General features: G+C 34.0%; 2 protein-coding genes across 2 annotated transcripts in view; one reads left to right on the forward strand and one right to left on the reverse strand.

The window, feature by feature from the left end:
- The window catches only part of LOC126881218 (farnesol dehydrogenase-like), a 378698-nt gene that overhangs the window by 161433 nt on the left and 194803 nt on the right, over positions 1-22462 (forward strand). The gene's annotated exons all lie outside the window — the stretch shown is intronic.
- The window catches only part of LOC126881215 (prestin-like), a 111005-nt gene that overhangs the window by 78548 nt on the left and 9995 nt on the right, over positions 1-22462 (reverse strand). Inside the window, exons 4-6 of the mRNA XM_050645326.1 lie at positions 16492-16603; positions 16278-16438; positions 3984-4148 (exon numbers count right to left, since the gene is read on the reverse strand). Of these exons, the coding sequence (XP_050501283.1) occupies positions 3984-4148; positions 16278-16438; positions 16492-16603 (438 nt within the window). The remainder of the gene's footprint in view (positions 1-3983; positions 4149-16277; positions 16439-16491; positions 16604-22462) is intronic.

A 22462-nucleotide genomic window follows, 5' to 3' on the forward strand; every position in this document is an offset into this window, starting at 1 on the left:
CATTACATCGATGATTTATTAATTTTTTCACAAGATATACAGAGTCATTTGGAACACATAAAAATAATTCTGGAAGAATTGGACACAGCGGAATTAAAATTAAACATTGAAAAATGTCAATTTTTTTCAAAAAGAAGTAAGGCTTAATTTATTGGGTTTTAAATTGGACACCAAAACAGTAAGCTTAGCCGAAGACAGAGTCAAGCTAATAGATGAATACCCAAGGCCAACAAATTTAAAAACATTGAGAGGTTTTCTTGGCACGATCAATTATTTTAAAAAAACTGATTCCCGATTTGATCCAAAAGGAAATTCCTCTAATAAAATTGTTAAAGAAAGGTATAAAATGGATTTGGAAAGAAGAATATGAGGAATCTTTCAAAATATTAAAACGAGAATTCGCAAAAGGAACGAAAATATATCACCCCATTTACAATCTACCTTTTATACTCCGAACTAATGCGTCCATACAAAAATTTGCAGGAGTTTTGTCACAAATACAAAACGACCAGGAAGTGCCCATATGTTTTATCTCTCGGGTGACAAAAACACATGAACGAAAATATAGTTTGACAGAACTAGAGTTTTCCAGCGTACTATTTTGTGTAAACAAATTAAGATTTTATCTGCTAGGGGCTAAATTCACAATCGAGACGAATCACGCAGCGTTGGTCCACATCATGAAGAATCGATTGGTGAATAACCGAATACACCGAGGTATCTTGTTATTACCGGAATACGATTTTAAGTTCCGATATATCAAGAGAAAAGATAATATTATCGCCGACGCTCTCACACGAGAAGAAGACACAGGAAAAAAGGAAGCAATCACGTTACATGTAGGATTAAACATTTTGACTCAAGAAGAAGGTGTGTTTTCTTTAAATTAAATACGAATTAACCAAGAAGAACTGGACGAGAGAGAAAAACGAAGAGCAGAGAGGGAAAACGACCTGTTTTTCAAGAGAATAGGCGGGAGGGAACTTTATTTGTTGACACAAACATTGGCAGAGAAAATTATAAAAAAATTACATGAGGACAATGGACATATCGGCAGCAGGAAAGTTTGGCTGATTTTTCTAGAAAACTATATCTGCCGACAGGACTACCGTATTGCCAAGGAGGTTACGCAAAGATGTGAGACGTGTCAAAGATACAAAAGTCGGAATTTCAAGAATGAAAATATCACAAAAAATATTATATCCCTTGGAAAATTGGAAGTTGTAGCAATAGATATGTTAAGTGATCTGATCATGACGACCTAAAGGAATAAACATGTTTTGGTAATGGTGGATGTCTTTTCAAAATATGTAAAATTATACAGTTGCCGCACCACAAAAGGAAAAGAAATAATGAGAAAGATCGACAATTTTATCGCTACAGTAGGAACACCAAGAAAAATTCTCCTGGACAATGCAACGTATTTCCGAAATGATCGTTTCAAAGGGCAGCAGCGAGAAAGAGGAATTGAGACGAATTTTTGTTAGCATCAGACACCCTCAGAGCAATCCTTCCGAACGTTTTATACAGGAAGTGACAACATTTCTCCGTATTGCAACGAATGGACAACATCGACGATGGGATAGGAAACTAGCGGAAATTGAAAAGTATCTAAACACCATCCCAAGTACAGTAACCAAAGAGACCCCGGAATACATAATGAAAGGTGTCATGCCGAGAAGACCATGGGAAGATCCAGAGTCAAGAATATACCAACAGGTGGTGCAAACGGTACAGAGGAGGCTGCGACGAAGTAATGAGAAATATGTTCAAAGACAAAATGAAAATAGAAGAAGAAGAAGACGAGTGACGTTCCAGAGGGGCGAAAAAGTGCGTGTAAGGGCCTTAAGAGTGTCAAATCTCACTAGCGATATTTGTGCGAAGTTAATGCCTGTTTTCGAGGGTCCTTACATAGTAGATAACGAAAATGGGGTAAATAGCTATGTTTTGAGACATGTTGATTCGGAAAAGATCAGAGGAATTTATAATATTCACGATGTGTACAAATATCATGAGTAAAGGAAGGAAGGACAGATAGGAAATAGTTAAGGTAGGAAATAGGAAATAAATTAGGATAATGAAATAGGTATACCGGAAAATTGTTTTGCCTCGAGAAAATCGGTTGCAGATGCAAAGAATTTTATCGAATTCAAAGACGGGGATTTGTTGTAGAATTGTTTTTTTTTAATTCAAAAAAATTATAGTTCATCATTTAAAAAGAAAATTAAATTTATATCAAAGACCATTATATCATAGATTCTCATCCCAATCTAATTTAGCTATTAGACAGTGTTTCGGGAAAGAGAAAACGATTAGTGATAATGATTCGACGAAGTGAATTGGTACACTAACAAACAATTCGGGAATAGAAAGTGGACATATCGTTTGGCGAAAACAATAATGTTTATAAAGTGTTTCCGGGAAGGTTTAATGATGGTACACACTTTGTTTTAGTTTTTAGAAGTAAAAGTAGTATGTAGGAAGAAACTAATTATGATATTTCTTAAAATTTGACAAATTGGAAAGTTATATAGAAAAATATTTGGTTCTTGAGAAATGGGTAGGAAAGGTTTTGAGAGAGGTTTGTTTTTGATTGGGTGGAAAAAATCGGTAAAAGGGATAAGAAAGTTGGAGGCTGAATTTGCGAGAGAAGAGAGGGTCACGGTATAATGGATATCTGAGGAGAGCAGTCGAGTTTCCAAAAGTGGAGAGATCAGTGTATAGTGTTGTGATCGGCCTTTGTGAGCAGAATCAAGTTGAAACCGAATTGTCGACCGGTTGAAAAGTTAGTTTTCCTGGTCCGAGGGAGATTCCTTTTTTTTTTGTCTAGAACGAGTAGCTGATTGATATCTATTTGCACAAGATATCGAACAAGGAGGAAATTGAGTAAGAGAATTCGAGCAAGTCCTGTGTGTTGTTTTGGAAGCAGTTTGGACGAGAGGGACATTTTCGCAACATCCAGATAGTACGTTGGGAGCATCAAGGACCACGCAATCCGGAAAAGAAGAAGTGAAGAAACAAAAAGGTTAGTCAAATCATTTGTCGGAAGGGAGAGAATTTGTCCTATCAGGACCATATTTGCTCATTTTTTTATTGAACATTACTATAACGCAGTTAGTCATTTCAAATTTAAGAATTCAATTCAAATGAATAAAAGTAAAATTTATTAAATTGAGTATGAGAAAATAGTAATTTATTTAATTTTATTATTAAAGTTTGATTTATTAAGTAAGAAATTGTTGCAACAAAGTTAAATTTAGTATTTTTAAATCATATGTACACGGTTTATTTGATAAATGAATAATATATTACATTTGTATGATATTGAATGTTTTTAATTTCCCTGTTCCATCCTGGAAGAAGTAAGCAACTAGAAATACTAGAAGCCACAAATCATAGGTATTGTATCAAATACATAATTAGCCTTGATAATAAAATTTATTGGAATATTTAATTTGAATTTAGTTTTTGTTTTACATAGGCAGTGATTAAAGTAATTGATTAATTAATTAAATTAAGAATTTGCTAATCAATCTAAATAAAGAGATAAAGTAGAGCATAACAATACATAAGCGTACTCTAGACGATAAAATTATATTACCGTCATAATTCGTAACGCTATAATTCGTAATGTCAAAATTGAATTATTCTGTTTATTTTTGTTAACATGGAAAAAAACATGGATAGAAACTAAACGCTACGTGCCGGAAACTATACGTGCATGATAATATCCAGAAACCTTTAGTATTACAATGTATGCAAAATGCGTTTTTGTGTAAATTCAGTAGATAATACTCAATTTGCTAAAAAAATTAAATTTTGGCATTACTAGTTATACCGTTACGAATATGTATAGTTACGAACTGTCGCCGTTACGAATTGTCCGTTACCGTTTGTCGGGTTACGAACTTTCGCGTTACGATATTTAATGGAACCATCTTTTTTATGGTAAAAACTTATAGTAAAAACTTAAGTGAAATTACCAAAGGAATTGAGAAGGCACCGAAATGTTTATCAATGGGAACTCCCAGAATGTCTCTAAGTTGGGAATTAACAACGTGAAAGGCAGCTCCACATGTAAAACCACTAACCAAACTCTCTGATAACAGTGATGCAGTTACACCAAATCTGCAGACGTACATAATTATCTGCAATAAAATAATTATATTTTAATAAAATATAAGGAAAAAAATATAAAATATAAGTATATACATACTTTGTAATGTATTTAATTTTTTATACTTAATTTGGTTTTTGCTTTTAAGTTTATTATGGACAGGATTTCCTCTGACCCTTAATACAAAGAACAAAATACACACATCGGAAAAGTTTGGGGATATTTTTATAACAACAAACTTAATAAAAATACATTCACGTGGTCGTTTAATTTTCATTGAATTTGTACAGTTTTTCATCCTGTACATTCATGTTATACAGTTCTTGTTTAGTTAGTGCATTTAAAATATTGTTTTTATCATAGAACGACATCATTTAACTTTGGATGAGATGAACAGGGACGCAGGTCTCCTTCAATGCGGCAAACTAATCTAGCTTAACCATGGAAGTCTCCCAAAGTGTTATGAGTCAATTGTGGCGGCGTTTTTGTGTCACTAGAAGTCCAGCCAACGTCATCTAGGATCTGAGCCAGCTACAACTCCAGCTCAAGACCGATTTTTGTGTTGACTTATAGAAGATAACGAACAATTACACAACCTGAATTGGTTAGTGACTTGTAGCGGACACACCAGGCAACCATAGGCCATGATACTGTAAGGAATCATCTCCATGAAGCCAATTACCGCAGTCGCAGGCCTTTGAAATGTCTACCTATCTATAGAGAAAATTGCGCTTCAAGATTAGAGTGGTGTCAAGAATATCAAAACTGGGATGCAAATCATTGGGCTATAGTTTTATTCTACGACGAATCTAGATTTAGATTACATCCAGATTCTGGACGAGTAAGAGAGTAGAGACGATCTGGAAATTTAAAACGCTTATAAACATTTCCAGGACGTTTACACATACAGACGTGGTGTAATAATTGTAGGGAGTGGAATAGTAATCGGTGGAAGAACGTACCTCGTTTTTCAGACCACATGCTAAGGGCTGTTTCTCGTGCGGTAGTTTTGACGCACTTTCCCTTTTCACACAATAAGAATTAAGTCGCACGAAGATATTTTGCTGTATTGTTTGGTATATTAGTTTTATTAACACTTTTTGTCAGAGGTAGGTATATGATACGATGTCTGATATGTATCATTACAAATGGGTACCTATTTTTTGTCTATACTTCTGTCCTAAAGTACTGTAATGCGTATTTAATTCATTTGCAATTTCTATTTGATCAGTTATTATTTCTTATGTTTTTAATTGAAAGTCTTAATTTGTTTTTATAATCGTTGTTCTACTAAGTTGTTTGTGGGATCTTGGATTAGCTCATCTAATTAGCTCATACAATATATGTAATAAACTATTCTAAATGGGAAATAAGCTACAATTTAACTAAAAAAATGATTTCGACATCCGATTTGGGCGTCGAAACGTTAATAAAATTATTTTTTAAAGTGTGGCTTATTTCCAATTTAGAATAGTTAATTACAAAAATTCCACAATATCAGAACAACATTACAATCTATGTTTTTCATGTACAGAATTTAAAAGACCCTCTGTCATCCAGTCATTTTTAAATGTTGTTCCCCTCGTTTTAAATATAGTTTTTAGATAATTTCACACAAGACGTGACCGCCGGCCTACTCCAGTCTTCACCGAGTCGTTTTGCCTATAAAACTAAATATCATTTTGTAGAACAAACGGTATAGTTGTATTATATGGAGCGAAATCAAATTATAGCGTTGTGGTTACTTTATCGTCGAAGAAAGAGAAATAAGAGGAACCGAATTCATTGGGTCCATCCTATGAATGCAAAAAGATACGATTTATATATTTTTATATTCACACATATTGATGGAACACCCTCTATACTCAACGTTAATTGCAACTATGTAAAATAAAGTTTATTATAATTTACTTAGCAGTTTTAGTTACTGTTGTAATCAGTAACATATAATTAATTTGGCTGTACTTACCAAATGTGTTTTTTATTTCCCCTAATTCGTCAAATTCATTGTTAAGTACACGGAATATGCCATTCCAAGCATTTCTCATCAAGTTTATATCTTTATATATTTCTATTGTTTTGTCCCAAAGAACAGGTCTCGCTTCAATCTGAGACATCATAATATAAAATATATGCACCTACTTCAAACAGCCATAAAATGTAAATGAAAATAATGTACCAAACAAACAAAGAAACTACCTTCTTGCGACTGAATGACAGTATCATAATATGAAAGGAAGCATTAAGTCCTCTATGCCAGGGGTCTGCAACCTGCGGCTCGCGAGCCGCATGCGGCTCTTTGGATGTGAAGTTGCGGCTCTTTAGTTCCACACGCAAATATTATTTATTTTAAAATAAATAAATACCAAAAAATCGCTATAAGACCAGTGCAACTGTTGACACGAATTACTTCAGCACAGTTACAAAAAAAATTAAGATGAATTTGCTGGCAGATTTGAACAATTCAAAACCAACAAAACCACTCTAGCATTCATAGTAAATCCTCTCAACACAAATAGTAACAAAATCCACGTTAAGCCATTTGGAATAATTGATAATGGATCTTTAGAAATGCAATTGATCGATTAAAAAAGTAAAGCTTTGTGAAGTAGAAAATTTACAGATTTGAAAAGCAAGTTGGAAGAGTTGGAGGGCCAGAAATGTATGTACGTAACGCAACAAAAGTGGACAACTTTGAAAGAAATGCCGCGAATTGAGGGACTTACATTCGACACATGGAATAGCCTTCCAGATTGCTAGTGCTACAGTGAGGTAAAGAAGTTGAAATTTGGAGTGCTAACTATCTTTGGATCGACATATTCTTGCGAGAAAGCGTTATCTTGCGTGAATACAATTAAAAGTAAACTAAAAAGCCAACTAACAAATGAACATTTAGAGTCGTGTTTGAAACTTAAAACAACAAGTTATGAGCCAGATTTATCCAAACTTTCTAAAACCATACAAAGCCAACGCTCCCATTGAGATTATTTGCTCAATTGTTTGTCATTGAAGTATAAGTTAGTATTGTAAGTGAATATTTGTTTTAATTTTTCACTTGAATAAATAAAATGTAAGAAAATATATACATATGTGAAAAATACTATACAGTGATGAGCGCGCTAATAACCAGCAAAATAACGCAATAGATGGAAAACATAACACATTGCGAAACAAAAAGAGATGAAACTAGTGGAGGTGGAAATTATCGTTATAAACGTGAAAATAATTAATATTACACTACATAGTTTCTCACCTTTAGACGTCTGTGACAGGAGTATTTTATAAAATTCTACTGTCACAATGACAGTTGTCACACTCTTTTGATACGTCTAATGTAACTATGTAATGTAATGTTAATTTATACGTTTATAACGATAACTTCCACCTCCACTAGTTTCATCTCTTTTTGTTTTGCTATGTATTGTTTTATATCTTTTGCGTTATTTTGCCGGTTATTAGCGCGCTCATCACTGTATACATATTACGAATAAATATATTAATTTTTTTTATCAAAGAACTTTATTTATGCGAGTACTATTTATTGTTGACAAAAAAAATTGTGGCTCTTTAAAAACTTTGAAATTCTGTAAATTGTAATTTTTGGCTCTTCCGACTCAAAACGTTGCTGACCCCTGTCCTATGCTATTGGGTGCGTAAAGACGGCACAGCTGCCGTCTCTTGTTGTAGCAAGGGACGACATAAACACATCGACTTTACCGAACGTTTCAACCAGCGTCTAGTGAGAAAGGCTCCATATGATTACATGAGCCATCATTGGAATGTCGTCGTGCGTTCTAACCCTCGCACGTTTAAATTCTTATAATGTGAAACAGCGCTAATAGCTCAGCAGTACATCGACACCATTCTACAACCTGTCGTCCGTCCCTTTGCTAGTGCGGCTGGTCACAACTTCCATCTCATGCATGATAATGCTCGTTCACATGTCGCACGAGCAGTGACAGACTGGCTTACCAACGACGGTGTTAATGTGTTACCTTGGTCAGCTCAATCCCCAGACCTGAATTCCAGCGACCATGTATATGTATAGGATATACTTTAGCGAAAAATTACTTATAGGTAATATATACACGTCGTTTCGTTCCCGAGAGAGTCTGAGAGAAGAATGGGCAAACGTACTTACCTCAACAGGATATCGACAATCTTATTTTGTCTATGAACGACAGATGTAAAGCCGTAATAAATCAGGGTGGATGCTATATGTATTAATTTTGTTTTTGTTTTTATTATAACGATATTTTATGATGAAAATTTTTTTTAATTGTACCTACTTCTCGTTATTTTTGACTTTTCTCAAAGGCATTCTCGTTATGTCTGACGTTTCAACAAATTTTGTTCAAAACTTCAAACTGATAGTACGAAGTAAAATCTACTCTTAGTAAAAATTAACATTTTTGGCTCAAAAAGTATTATTTAAACTTTCATACGAGTTGAAAAAGTAACAGTTTTTGTCAGTGAATAAAATTGTATACCTATTTATATAGGTAAACTTTAAAATTTTAGTGAAAAGTCAATTAAGAAGACAAGTGTATTCTGACAACTAATAAATATCGGTCCCCGATGGGGGACAAAACTACACAACCGACGTCTTTTGTGACGACAGATGCTGATATGGATAACAGTATTTTAATTTCAAGTGTTACTAGTAATCCAAGTGATAGTAACCTCCAGAAAACAAAGCAGTTGGAACCGAAAACTTTCAATATTCTTTCAGATAAGTACAATGTACAAAATATTTGGGTATACATAGAAAGTACTGAAAATAATGTAGGAAAATTGCATGCAATGACAGTTGCCCATATCCTTTTCAAAAAATTTAAACTTAATAACATTTTGGAAATTAAGAGTATAGGCCGAAACCGGATTAACGTTTTATTAAAATCATTATTAGAAGCAAATAATTTAGTTAAACATCCCCTCCTAAAGTCAGAAAATTTAAAAGCATTTATTCCAAATCACTTACTTGAAATTAAAGGGTTAGTAAGAGATGTTGATACTCGTTACGATATCAACTATCTTATGGACAATATAGAATCACACTCACGCGTCACTAATATCTACAGATTAAATAGAAAAGTCCAAAAAGAAGACAGAACAGTTGAATTTGTACCAAAAAAACTATTGTTGTTACTTTTGAGGGGAATATTTTACCTGATCGAGTAGCTTTTAATAGAGTCTTTTTTCCTGTCGAACAATTTGTAGGAAGAGTGACCGAATGCTTCAAATGTTTTAAATTTGTGGAGAAATTAAAGATGATAAACATAATTGTGATAAAAATTTAACTTTTTGTATACACTGTAAAAGCAAAGATCATGTTTCTATCTCAAAAAAGTGTCCCTCTTACGATAATCAAAAAAAAATTAAAAATATAATGATACAGCAAAAAACCTCCTTTAAAGAAGCTAAAGAAATTTCTGAAAACTTCTTATCCAGTCTAGTAAGCCACAACTCTTTTTCACCGCTAACAAATTATGACCAAAATTTTCCAGTTCTTCCTAACAACCATCGTATGTCATTATCACAACCTAATCAAATTCCTAAAAATACCAATTGCAATCAAAATAATTTCCTTTCCCAACCCAATCCTGTAAGCTTTAGTCCTCCAATGAAAAAGAAGAGAAAATCAAACTCTCCCACTATCCAGTCACCTATCCATGAACCATTATTTCCATTCTCCTTTGGACCTTCACAACCTTTGCCGATAAATTTAAATAAACCAAACTACGCTTGTTTGGAAACCAAGAAAAGTAGTATAGCTAGCAACCTATCCATTTTATCGTGGACTTTTTAAATAAAATTCTTTCAAGTAACAATAGACAACCTATTGATATTAAATTAATTACAAGTAGCATAGAACAGGTATTGGAGGATACTTTGAAAAACCAATAAAATGCCCAAAACACGCAATTTAAATATAATGCAATGGAATGCACGTTCTGCTATAATAGCTAACAAAAATAGTCTGGTACAATTTCTTTATGATAAAAATATTGACATTGCTATTATAAGTGAAACTTGGTTCAAAAGAAATCAAAAATATAGTTTTAGTGGTTACAATATAGTCCGTAATGACAGAAACGATGGCTACGCTGGTGTGGCAACTTTGGTACACAAATCTCTTCGTTTTGTTGAACATAAAATCAATATAAATTACAATGAAAATATTTTAGTGTGTGCTATCCAAGTTAAATATGGAACTTTATTGTTAAATTTTTTATCTATTTATAAACCTCCAAAAATACAAACAAAATATGACGATTGGACTAAAATTTTTGAACAATTTGAGGGTCCTTTAATTATAGGTGGTGACTTTAATGCACACCACTCTATATGGGGTTGACGTAATAATGATACCATAGGGTCACAACTCATAAATGTCGCAGATGATTTAAATTTAACAGTTTTAAATAATGGCGAACCTACAATTTTGAGACGTCCTGATCAACAAGATTCGGCTGTCGATGTAAATTTTTGTTCACCTGAATTGGTTAACAAGACATCTTGGAATGTCATTCCTGACACTCTAGGATCAAATCACTATGTCATATCTATAGAACTTCTTTTTGCAATTAATGAAAATGAAATATCTCCTAAAAATAAATGGAATATTAAAAAAGCCAATTGGGCGTTATATACCTCTACTATTCAAAATTTACACGATACAAACAATTTTCACTCGGATAATCTAATTGATAAGTACTCCTTCTTCATAAATAATATAAATACGGCTGCGGGAGCAGCTATACCCCAATATAAACCTTATAAATGTAAAAGGCACCCACCTCCTTGGTGGAATATTGATTGTGACAATATTATCAAACAACGAAAATTGGCTCTAATAAATTACAAGAAAAAAAGTAATTTTGAAAATTATGTTCAATATCAGGAGATTGCAGCTAGAACCAAAACAATATTAAAAATTATAGCCAAAAAGCATTGGATTGAATGGGTCTCTTCGCTCAATAAAAATACATCAGCTACAACTCTTTGGAATCAAGCTAAAAAACTTTACAGAAAACCGGTATCAAACATAAAATCTTTAGATCAGAAAAGGATGGATGACTTCCTTATTAAAGTTGCACCCCCAACTGCGAACCCTCAAATAATTCCCAGCTCCATAACATCAACCCCAGCTGATAAAAATCATTTTCTCTTAAAACCTTTTACTTACAATGAACTAATTTTCGCTATAAATAATCGTAAAGATAATAGTCCAGGATACGATCATATCAAATACTCCATGCTTTTAAACCTTCCAGAAGTAGCAAAACATTTTCTATTGGACCTTTTTAACCGTACAGTTCAAGACAATTCTGACGTAAATATTTTTAAAGACATAATTGTTATTCCGATTCTAAAGCCTACAAAAGATCCAAATTCAGCCGAATCTTATCGACCCATTTCTCTTTTTTCGTGTGTATTTAAAACTTTGGAATGTATGTTAAAAAACAGACTAGAATGGTGGGTCCATACTAAAAAGTTACTACCAAACAATCAATTTGGATACAGACGAGGATGTGGAGCTTTAGATGCTTTAGCTACACTTGTAGCGGACATACAGGGTAATTTTTCTAGAAATAATTATTTGCCTACTTTATCACTAGATAAAGAAGGCGCTTATGACAGTGTGTGTTTACCTCGATTAAAAGACAAAATGATTAATCAGTTTCAAATACCCATAAAAAAAGCACAAACTATTCTTAATTTCTACACTGATAGACGCCTTTACGTTAGAAACCATAAAAATGAACTTCTTGGACCACGTTATAATAGTTGGGGATTACCTCAGGGATCAGTCTTAAGCCCTTTTCTTTTTAATCTGTATACGGCTGATTTTCATAGCCTTAATGCACCAAATATTACTTACAAAACAATCCAATATGCGGATGACTTCCTCATATATACAGAAAGGACAAAATATGAACCCTCCCTTACAATCTTAAGAAAATTACATGAACATTTCTCAAAATGGTTTTGTGAAAATGGTTTTAAATTATCCACTAGTAAATCTAATGTGTGTATTTTTTCACAACATAATATTCCTAACACAAATACTATTTTATTAAATGGCCAAACTTTAAATTTCTGCAAGTCAATAAAGTATCTAGGCATGTTTCTAGATCATAAGCTAACTTGGAAATTACACATCGAGTATATGCTTGACAAAAGCAATAAAGGTCTAAACTTTTTAAAATCCATTTCTAAAACTTGGTGGGGAGCTGATGTAGAAACAGCTTTACTATGTTACAAATCTTACATCAGATCTGTTCTGGACTATGGATGTATACTTTATGGATCAGCAAGTAAAGAAATTTTAAATAAAATTGATGTATTTCAACGTACTGTTCTACGTATCTGTATGGGAGCAATGAAGTCTACTCCAATAGCACCATTGCATGTTGAAGCTTTAGAACCTCCCTTGAATTTTAGAAGAGATTATCTGAGTGAAAAATTTGTTGTGAAAATTGCATGTATCAATAATTCCTTATATTCTAGCATCAGCTCACTAAACACAGATGATCTAACAAACAGTTACTGGACTCATAAAAATACACCAACCCTGTGTACAGCCTTTAGAACCATGTGCAACAATAAGTATATCAACAATATCAACAACCTTGATACTAACGACTATTTCGCATTTTTTTATGAACCTGATATACATATACCTACATATTATAATAGTTCATTATTAGATTCATGCATCTTGAATTCCTGTATAGACAAATGGCCCAAAGCAACTGTAATCTATACAGATGCATCCAAAACATCGGAAGGGACCGGATGTGCTTTCTACATTCCATATAAGTCAACAGAAAAAATGTTCAAATTAACTTCTAATTGCTCAATTTTTAGTGCAGAAGCAATTGCAATTCTTGAATCCTTGATATATTTCGATAGTTTAAACAATAATTCAGTGTTAATAATATCCGATTCATTGTCAGTTTTATTATCTCTCAAAAGTTCAAAATTACCCAATTATAATTCTAATCCTTTCATTTACCAAATTAAGAACATGCTTGTCAAGCTTAAAAATAAAAATAAAACTACTAATTTTATTTGGGTAAAAGCTCATATTGGTACAAAATATAATGAGCATGTTGATTCTTTAGCTAAAGCTGCAATAACCTCTTCAGCTGAAATTGTACCAGAGGAGAGAATTTGTATTCCTGACACTTTTTGTATCTCTAAAAGAAATCAAATAGATCGTTGGAAATCTTATTGGCAAACTTTTTGTAACCACTCAACAACACAATATATTTATATACAACCACAAATTCCAAATTCGAGATGGTTTAAGAAATTTAGTAACATCCGTAAATATATAACAACCTTAATAAGATTGAGATTTGGTCATGCTTGTTATCCTACTCATCTTGCTAAAATCAAAATTTACAATTCAGACTTATGTGAAACATGTCAAGAACAAGGAGATCTTAATTATATCTTTTTTAACTGTTCCAAATATATTCAGCATACAGGAACTCTTTTAAGCAGCTTGCAAACGCTGCAAATATTTCCTCCGTACCAAATAAATAACCTATTGGCTACTAATGACAAAAGAGTATATGATTGTCTAATCAAATTTATACATAGTACAAATGTATGTCTGTAATCAATTTTAGCCAATCTCGTTAACCTTTTTTTTACCCAATTGTTTATTTTCCCTCCTTTTCCCTATTTATAGTAATGTCTTTTAGGAATTTTTAAGAGGTTTTTTTTTCTTTTGACTATTTTGATCTGTTTGCAATAGTAGGTATAGATAGACACTTTTTTATTTAGTATTAAGTAAATTAGAATATTATGTTTTTCTTTTTAATAATTTGTATTAGGTTTAATAGTTTTTTGTATTAGTATTAGTTATTATCAAGTTGTATCTGGCTAAATAGCTAAGTGCTAAAGTCACAAATAAAAAAAACAAATTTCGTTTACTAATCACTACAAATCGATTTTTATTTATCCAAAGTAATTAGTGAAGAAATTACGTCTCTTTCTAAAAATATCCCTAGACTTTTCCAATGTGTATACAAATATGTGGCAGATCTGAAGCTTTCTAAATTAAAAGAGGTTTTAGATAAGCGGACCCATATAAAAAATGCTTTTGATATGGAGAGAATTGGAACAATATTAACCAAAACCCATTATTGTTTAACATTAAGGTACGTATTACGTTGGTGCTCCGTGTGGATATAAACCGCCACCGATTGGATCGCCGAGGGTCGAGATCGCCCGGAGCGGCGCTTATCCTAGGCGATCCAATCGGTTGAATCGGTGGCGGTTTATATGTAGAGGAGCGCATGCCGGATTCACACGGAGCACCAACGTAATGTATACGTACCTTTAGCTTGGTCGTCCATTGGAAGCGTAGTCGCGCGACTCGCAGGTAGCGCGTATATGCCCGTATACAAGCGACTAATCCTAACAAATGAAATGTACCTAAACAACGTCCACTGCAAACGACTTTGAGCGACCAGGCTCGGCCGACCACAAGCAACTGGCGACCGATCCCCCTTCAATGGGATTAGTTGCTTGTAATCGCATGTGATACTACACTGGTTTGAGTTTATCTGTGCAGGTATTGTGTTAATTTTCGATATGAAAATTGATAACGAAAACTTGATTAGTGCCGGTCGTGAACGAAGTAAAGAAAAAGTGGAAAGGATCGCGAAAGAATATAAAAAGAACACCTTCTCAAGATGATTATGGAGACGCTATGGCCGATGAAGATGATTTAACTGATTTGGAATCACCACAAACAGTTGTCACTGATCAGGGAGAAGTTAATATATCATCGAAAGAAACCAGAAAGAGGAAACCCCCAGTACCTGAAAGAAACTATCAGATGCGTAGAAAACAGCATGATACACAATCAGACACTGCTGATGTTTATCCTGTTGGTCCTCTAACTACACCTACAACTAGCAATCCTAAACGTAAAAAAATAAATTAGCACACATCACGGTTGATGATAAATTTCTAGAAATCGAGAGGATTTACCGAACATGCTGCAAACACAGGAGACTCCGACTACTAGTTTTTGGTTAGCCTCCTTCCATACCTATAAAAAGTTCCAGAAAATAGCAAATTGAATGTAATACATAAAATTCAACAAGTTATTACTAATGAAGAAGAGGTACACAACAGATCCTCGCATACCCCAACTCTGTACACAACAAAGCAGCACCGTCGTGTTGGATCAGCAAAACAATTGGACCCTCATGGACAATTGAAACGTCATAACTCACATTCAGGTTATATTAATCTTGGTTTGCCACAATATTTTACGAAGTTTTCAGATACCCAGTAACTGTGTTATGTAGGGTAATACCAATTAGGTGCAATAAGAATTACAAAAAGTTTGCATGTCCTCTGTACTATTGGGTAGGTACTTTTTTTATTTTCTTTTCATGATAGATTGGTTACCTACCTTTGGTACTTTTGACTTTTTTTGATAATAATGAAATATAATAATAATATCGTATGGCTTTTTGCCGGGGAGATCCTTTCGGACAGTTCCGGCGCCATTTACATATTTAACCCTGTTTCAAGTAACTAGTGCCGATGTACACTAGCCCAGGGGGACCGACGGCTTTACGTGCTCTCCGAGGTACGGTGAGACGGCTCGTGTCATTATTGGAAATGAAAATGGTTTGTCTTTGTCAGGGCTCGAACCCACGTGCACTGGCGTATGAGGCCAGCGAATACGCCGTTATATACTCCACGGCCGCTCACAATAATGAAATAATTTTTGCGGATTATTTAGTAAATCATCATGCAGGTGATGGAATTCTCCCATTAAATTACTTCTAATAAGTATTTCATTTATGCAACACAAACGTCTTTTGTGTCTTTCAAAGTTGCAAAACACAAGCGTCTTTCAAAGTATCTCCAAAATGTACACGTCTTTTAAATCCATTTTACACGCTATTCACAAAGCACACTTGATGACAGTCGCGAATTAAGTACATAGTATAGAGTCGCCTGCAGTGGATAATATCAGTCGCTCAGTCTTATGATTGCACATACACGGACGCATACGCGCTACCTACGAGTCGCGTGATTACGCTTCCAATGGACGATCAGCCTTATGTAGATGAAGTGCTACTACTAGGAGGATGTAAAAAGGAACTCAAACACTTACTTCCATGAAAGCTACAACAAAAGTAACCGCTGCACCAATTTGAATATTTGTATATTCTGCTGGTTCTTCTGGTTCATAGGCATCTTTAACTTCTTTTATATGAACGGTAGCATGGTGACTAACTACTTTTCCAGTCATAAGACATGTAACAGCAAAAGTACCTTTAAAATAAATGTTATAAATAAAGTTTGACAATAATATATGTAAAATAAACCTTGATTGACGTGTCTGGAGGTGCCTAAAATAAAGTATATTAAAACCGGAAATATTCCCATGTATATTCCAATTACCGGTGGTACATTTCCCAGCATAGCAAAACCCATACCCTAAAAAGATATAATATTATGTAAATAATAAAATTATTAAAAATAATATTATACAGTGTGATGCATTCAATAAAGACATTCATGAAAGCTTCCTACCCAAGCAGTAATCGTAAAATGGCACCATCTACTGCGATGGCTAGAACGAAACAATTTATTAAAAATAGTTTTCTGCCCATCGTATCTGCGAAACTAAGCTTTAGCGACGTCGACGTAATAGGGAACTTGCATAAAATTTTAAATTCGAAAAAAATGTTATAAATCACACCAGAACATAATTTAAAACATGTATCAAAGATAAAAAAGTTTTGTTTGTCTTTCGTTTGGCCCCTAAAGACGATTAAAAATTCAAATTATAACAGCCAGCCCAACGGATGATGTCACGCGTCGTGACGTCATCCGGTTATATGTTTACATTCTACTCCAACAAAGTAAACAAAATTGTATATAATTTTAAATTAGACATTATAAACGTCAGTAGAAAATACACTTATGTGACGTCACAAGTGTTTTTATCGTTTGAACAATTCATAGAAAACTTGTACTTTTACAAAATGGATTTACTTAGTTTCCATAGTAAACCTTCTTTCCTTTCCTTCAAAAACTGTATCAAATTCCAATCTCAACAAACTGGTATATATTATTACAATGACATACGATAAATTAATGTCATTAGAATATAAATATTTTTCCCTTATTCCGCGACGATGAACTGGCCAAATACCCAAGTAGGTGGAGGCCAATAAACTAAAGAAGGAAAAAAGAATATACCTAAATATAACCATAATCATAACTATAATATAATAAAACTATGTGACGTCACGGGTCGTTTGAACTATTTTATACCGCAGAAGACTTTAAATTTGTATTTCGTTACTACGAGTTTTTGAACTGAACATTATTATGTAATAAAAAAAATGTGCAAGGTCCCTATTACATAGGTCAGCGGTTCTCAAACTTTTTTAGTCGCGGCACCCTTGTAGGGCTAAAAATATTTCGAGGCACACCAACCCTTGCAGCGATTTGGGCAACGACAAAAAATGAAAAAAAAAATAGAATTCTGAGGCCCATTTGATTTCAATATATACTTTATTTCAGATCAATAAAATACAGTACATTTGATATTTAAATATCCTTACTTAATGTGATGAATAAAACTGATTCGATGATGTTTTCAATACATCCTTTATAATTATGGGAATCTTTTTTGACCCTCAAAGTTTGACCCTCAAATCCCTTGATGCTTAAAGTTTGCTTCTGTATTTGTTTTTAATGTAAGCATATGCGGAGAAAAAATACTCACAGAGATAAGTCGATGTGAAACACACAAGTTTCTTTCACTGCAACCTTGCCAACAACATTATTTTCTGAATATACCTGCATCCAGAACTCTTCTTGGCTTCCTTCACGGTATTTGAGTTTTAATCTGGTATCTTCGCTGATCTCAAGTAGATTTTGAAAAACTTCATTTGTCTTTCCGACAGGTTTATTTTTTGGGTCGCACGAAAACGGTAAGTCATCTGAGTCAATGTCAGGAAAATAGTATACAATACTTTCTTCCAAACCTTGCAAATGAGCAATAACAATTTAAAAGAAGATCGTTTGAAAATTGATTTCATTTGTTATAACAAATTCCTGTAATCGAGAGAAATTTCTGAGGTTCCTCTTTTCAACACATGCTTTGAAAAATATAACTTTTTTACGCAAGGCTTTGATTTTATCTAATAATAATTGTGCTTCTCCTTTGCCTTGAAGCGAAGTGGTGGTTTTATTTATTATTTTGAAGATGTCAGAAAGGTATCCCAATTTTAGCAGCCAATTGACTTCTTTCAATTTTTTTCTTAGCATCTTTTTAGTTGCCAAAGAATACAATGATTGATGGAGGCATTTTCTGCCACTACCATTATTCTAGACACCACCCCTCTAATTTTACTAACCATTGCAGCTTCTCCATCACTGCAAATATCCACACATTTACTCCACTCCATATCATTTTTTCGTATATACTCATGGATAGCCTTGAAAATTTCTTCACCAATGGCATACCTAACTTTTAAGCTCTTCATAAGGCTCTTCTTCTATTTTCATCCCGAACGTAAACCTCACAAACACAAGCAGAACAGCAAGTCCAGCAACGTCGGTATGGTGTGAATTCTCTTGCTTATAGTGCTGTTTGACACCTACACATTCTCAATCTTCTTGGTCATATCTGGACCTAACATGCATTGTACGACATACTTCACGCAAGGTTTAATCAGTTCCTCGGCAATATTATGGGGGTTTCTAGCTTTTGCAATGTGCAAACCAACAATAAATGACGCTTCAGTGGCGTTTTCGTTTTCATTTTTGCAGACTTTTTCTATCATGCATGACCCTGCCTGAAGAGATGAAGCACGACGTTTGCAGGTTTCTTCGGCCTTATCGGCTAAACCAGGATGAGTACTTTCCAAATGTCTTTTTAATTTAAATGTTATTAGCAACAATTTTGTGACACTTAACGCATTGGCCTTCTGTTGCCTGTTCGTTGCCAACTTGAATAAAGCCATATAACGTGAGATAGCTAGGATCATACCTTCTTATTTTTCCCCGAACTTATTTTTGGTAAGGAACCTCCTTTCCACGAATTGAGGGAGAACAACTTTGATGAGCTGGACTCGAATGGATCTCGTGGACATTTGCATCTTCTCAATCTCTGTTAGTTGTCACTGAATCAGATGATTCAGATGCTTCAGTGACTTACACTACATTTCCTTTTCAAAGACCCAGATTTTAGCCAATTTTCCATTATTCTGGAATGAAAAAAATGTCCCAAATAAAAGAGAGCAAAACATTGCCAATAATGAAAGGTATTTTCCATCCGTAATAGTGCAAGACATATTTTATGGCAAAAATAGCAACAAAAGTACATAATATGTGAATAATATATATATAATAATATAATAATAATAATAATGAATATAATAATTACTTACGTCGTCACTTTTCTTCTGTAGTTATTCAAAAACTTCCACTTTGAAATTTAACTCTAATTTTTACAAAACTCACTTATCGGCTGCAAGAATAATTAAACTGTGGATGGAAGTGTGGAATGAATGCAGGTAGCAGTCGCGTCGGTCGAATTCGGCTGTTTGCTTCTCGATCGCCATCCAGAATACACAAGTAGACAAGTACATACAAAAATAGTCAACATGTCTCGATTGGACAGTGGCGCAGCGGCCGGTTGTTCGACTTTTCTTAAATGTTCCACGTCACCCTTGGCAAATGCTTGAGGCACCCCAGGGTGCCGCGTCACCAGGGCCGGCGATAACGGGCCTGCAAGGGATGCACTGCAGGCGGGCGCCCCTGGTTAGGGGGCGCCAAAATGAGTTTTTTTCTGCTGGTACTATACAAAATACTAAAATAAAAGAATCCGAAGGGCGCCTATGCTAGTTTCTCAGGCGGGCGCCTTATACCCTAGCGCCGGTACTGCGCGTCACCCACGTTGAGAACCTCTGACATAGGTACACCGGCTGGTGAATCGTCAAACTGGCCATAGGAAACTCAATGGAAATTTCTAAATTGTTGAGTTCCTGCTTGCTGAATTATTTTACATCAAAGTCATGGGAGAGAACTGAAATCTCTGTCAAAAACAAATATTAGATTTGTTCTACGAATTAAACACATTTGCCAGAGCAAATAAATAAATAAATCTTTCACCTAAATTAAATTTGACCCCCTTTTTATTTAAATAATTATAGATATGTTATAGTCAAAGCCCGAATTTCAGGCACTCCTAGGTTTGACTAGGCAATCCTCAGGTCTGACTGACGGTCTTAGTCAAAGCCCGAAATAAATTAGTTTCGGCCTTTGACTAGTCAAACCTAGGAGAGACTAAGTTGGTTAGGCAAAGGTCGAAATTCAATTTTATGAAATCGGGGTTTGACTAGTCAAACCCCGATCAGCTATTAAAATGTCGTAATTTGTTAGATTAGGTTTAATAAAACGTCATTTTTTAATTTTAATGTTTATTATTTTTATATTGTCTTAATTAAAATAAAAAAATTGTGTTTATTCTCGCATGTTGAGACATTATGGCATTTAGAATTGCATAGTACGTTAGACCTTTTACACTTACATGGTTTTGAAGAGCACTTCTTATTGCAGTGGTATTTTATAAATCATTGTCCTCCAACTTTAGAATCTTTTGTACTAATTTCTCTTAGACAGAGACAGCTTAACGTCTGGAACATCTTCGAAATTAGTAAATTTCTCTTTGCATTCTCTTATTTGATTTCTTGAAAAAAGTGTGTTTATTGTTCCGTATTTCGTACCAACTCTATATAAACCGTCAATTGTTTTATCTTGTATGCTACTCAAAATATTTCGAGCATCCTCTTTGGCTCTATCAAAGCTGGGGATAGGTATTGTTACAGTTTTTTCGATCGAAATTGGAGGACATTTTTTTTTCACTTAATTGTTTTATAGCATTAGCCTGGGCATGAAGACCTTCAATGGCATTTCCATTATTTATTTTAATCTTTTCTGTCTGTGCACAATGCATGCTCGAACGCGTGCCAAGGAGATGCTCGAAATATTTTGGGTATCATTGGTATCATACAAGATAAAACAATAATTGACGGTTTATATAGAGTTGGTATGAAATACGGAACAATAAACACACTTTTTTCAAGAAATCAAATAAGAGAATGCAAAGAGAATTTTCCGAAATTTCAAAGATGTTCCAGACGTTAAGCTGTCTCTGTCTCTACGAGAAATTAGTACAAAAGATTCTAAATTTGAAGGACAATGATTTATAAAATGCCACTGCAATAAGAAGTGCTCTTCAAAACCATGTAAGTGTAAAAGGTCTAACGTATTGAGAAACTCTAAATGCCATAATGCCTCAGCATGCGAGAATAAACACTATTTTTTTATTTTAATTACGACAATATACAAATAATAAATATTACAATTAAAAAATGACGTTGTATTAAACATAATCTAACAAATTACGACATTTTAGTAGCTGATCGGGGTTTGACTAGTCAAACCCCGATTTCATAAAATTAAATTTCGACCTTTGCCTGACCAACGTAGTCTCTCCTAGGTTTGACTAGTCAAAGGCCGAAATTGTAATTTATTTCGGGTTTTGACTAAGACCGTCAGTCAGACCTGAGGATTGCCTAGTCAAACCTAGGAGTGCCTGAAATTCGGGCTTTGACTATAACATATAGATATATTTCCTATTTCAACAATTTAGAATTTCCCACTGTTTCCTATGCCCCATTAGACGATTTGTCACCCGGTATATATTAGTAATCATTCATACAGGATTGTACAGGGACAACACTTTTCACGCACAAGATCATCAGGGCAACTCCATTATAACTAGGGCCGCCGAGAGGGATGAGCGGGCCCCGGTAAGAAGTAAAGAGCGGGCCCCGGCAAAAAGTGAAGAGCGAAAAAAATTGTTTAATTTTTATAGAAATAAAATTATCAATAATAAGTAAGAAACGTTTCAAATATACTAAATTTTATTTTAATATCCTAGTGGGAATATTTACAATAGAAGTGCTTTTTGGGTTTTCGTGATGTCTATAATTTTCGAAAAATCACATGTTTTTATAGTCCAGGCTTTATCGTCGCCCCCGGTAGGTACATTATTCCGATTCGATTTTTTTGCACAAACTTACTCAAAAAGAAGTCCTTATAACAAATCCACAGGTTGACAGGCGGTACCGTGGTCGCAAAATTGTTAAAACAATTTTTTTAAACAAATTCACAAAAACAATTTTTTCACTTCGGACAAATTTTTTTTCATCATCTGGGACATTCGGAACAAAAAAGGTCTCTTGTGATTTTTCTATAAAATTGATTGTTGTC

The sequence above is a fragment of the Diabrotica virgifera genome, chromosome 3, assembly GCF_917563875.1.
Source record: "Diabrotica virgifera virgifera chromosome 3, PGI_DIABVI_V3a".
In the NCBI taxonomy this organism is placed as follows: domain Eukaryota; kingdom Metazoa; phylum Arthropoda; class Insecta; order Coleoptera; family Chrysomelidae; genus Diabrotica; species Diabrotica virgifera.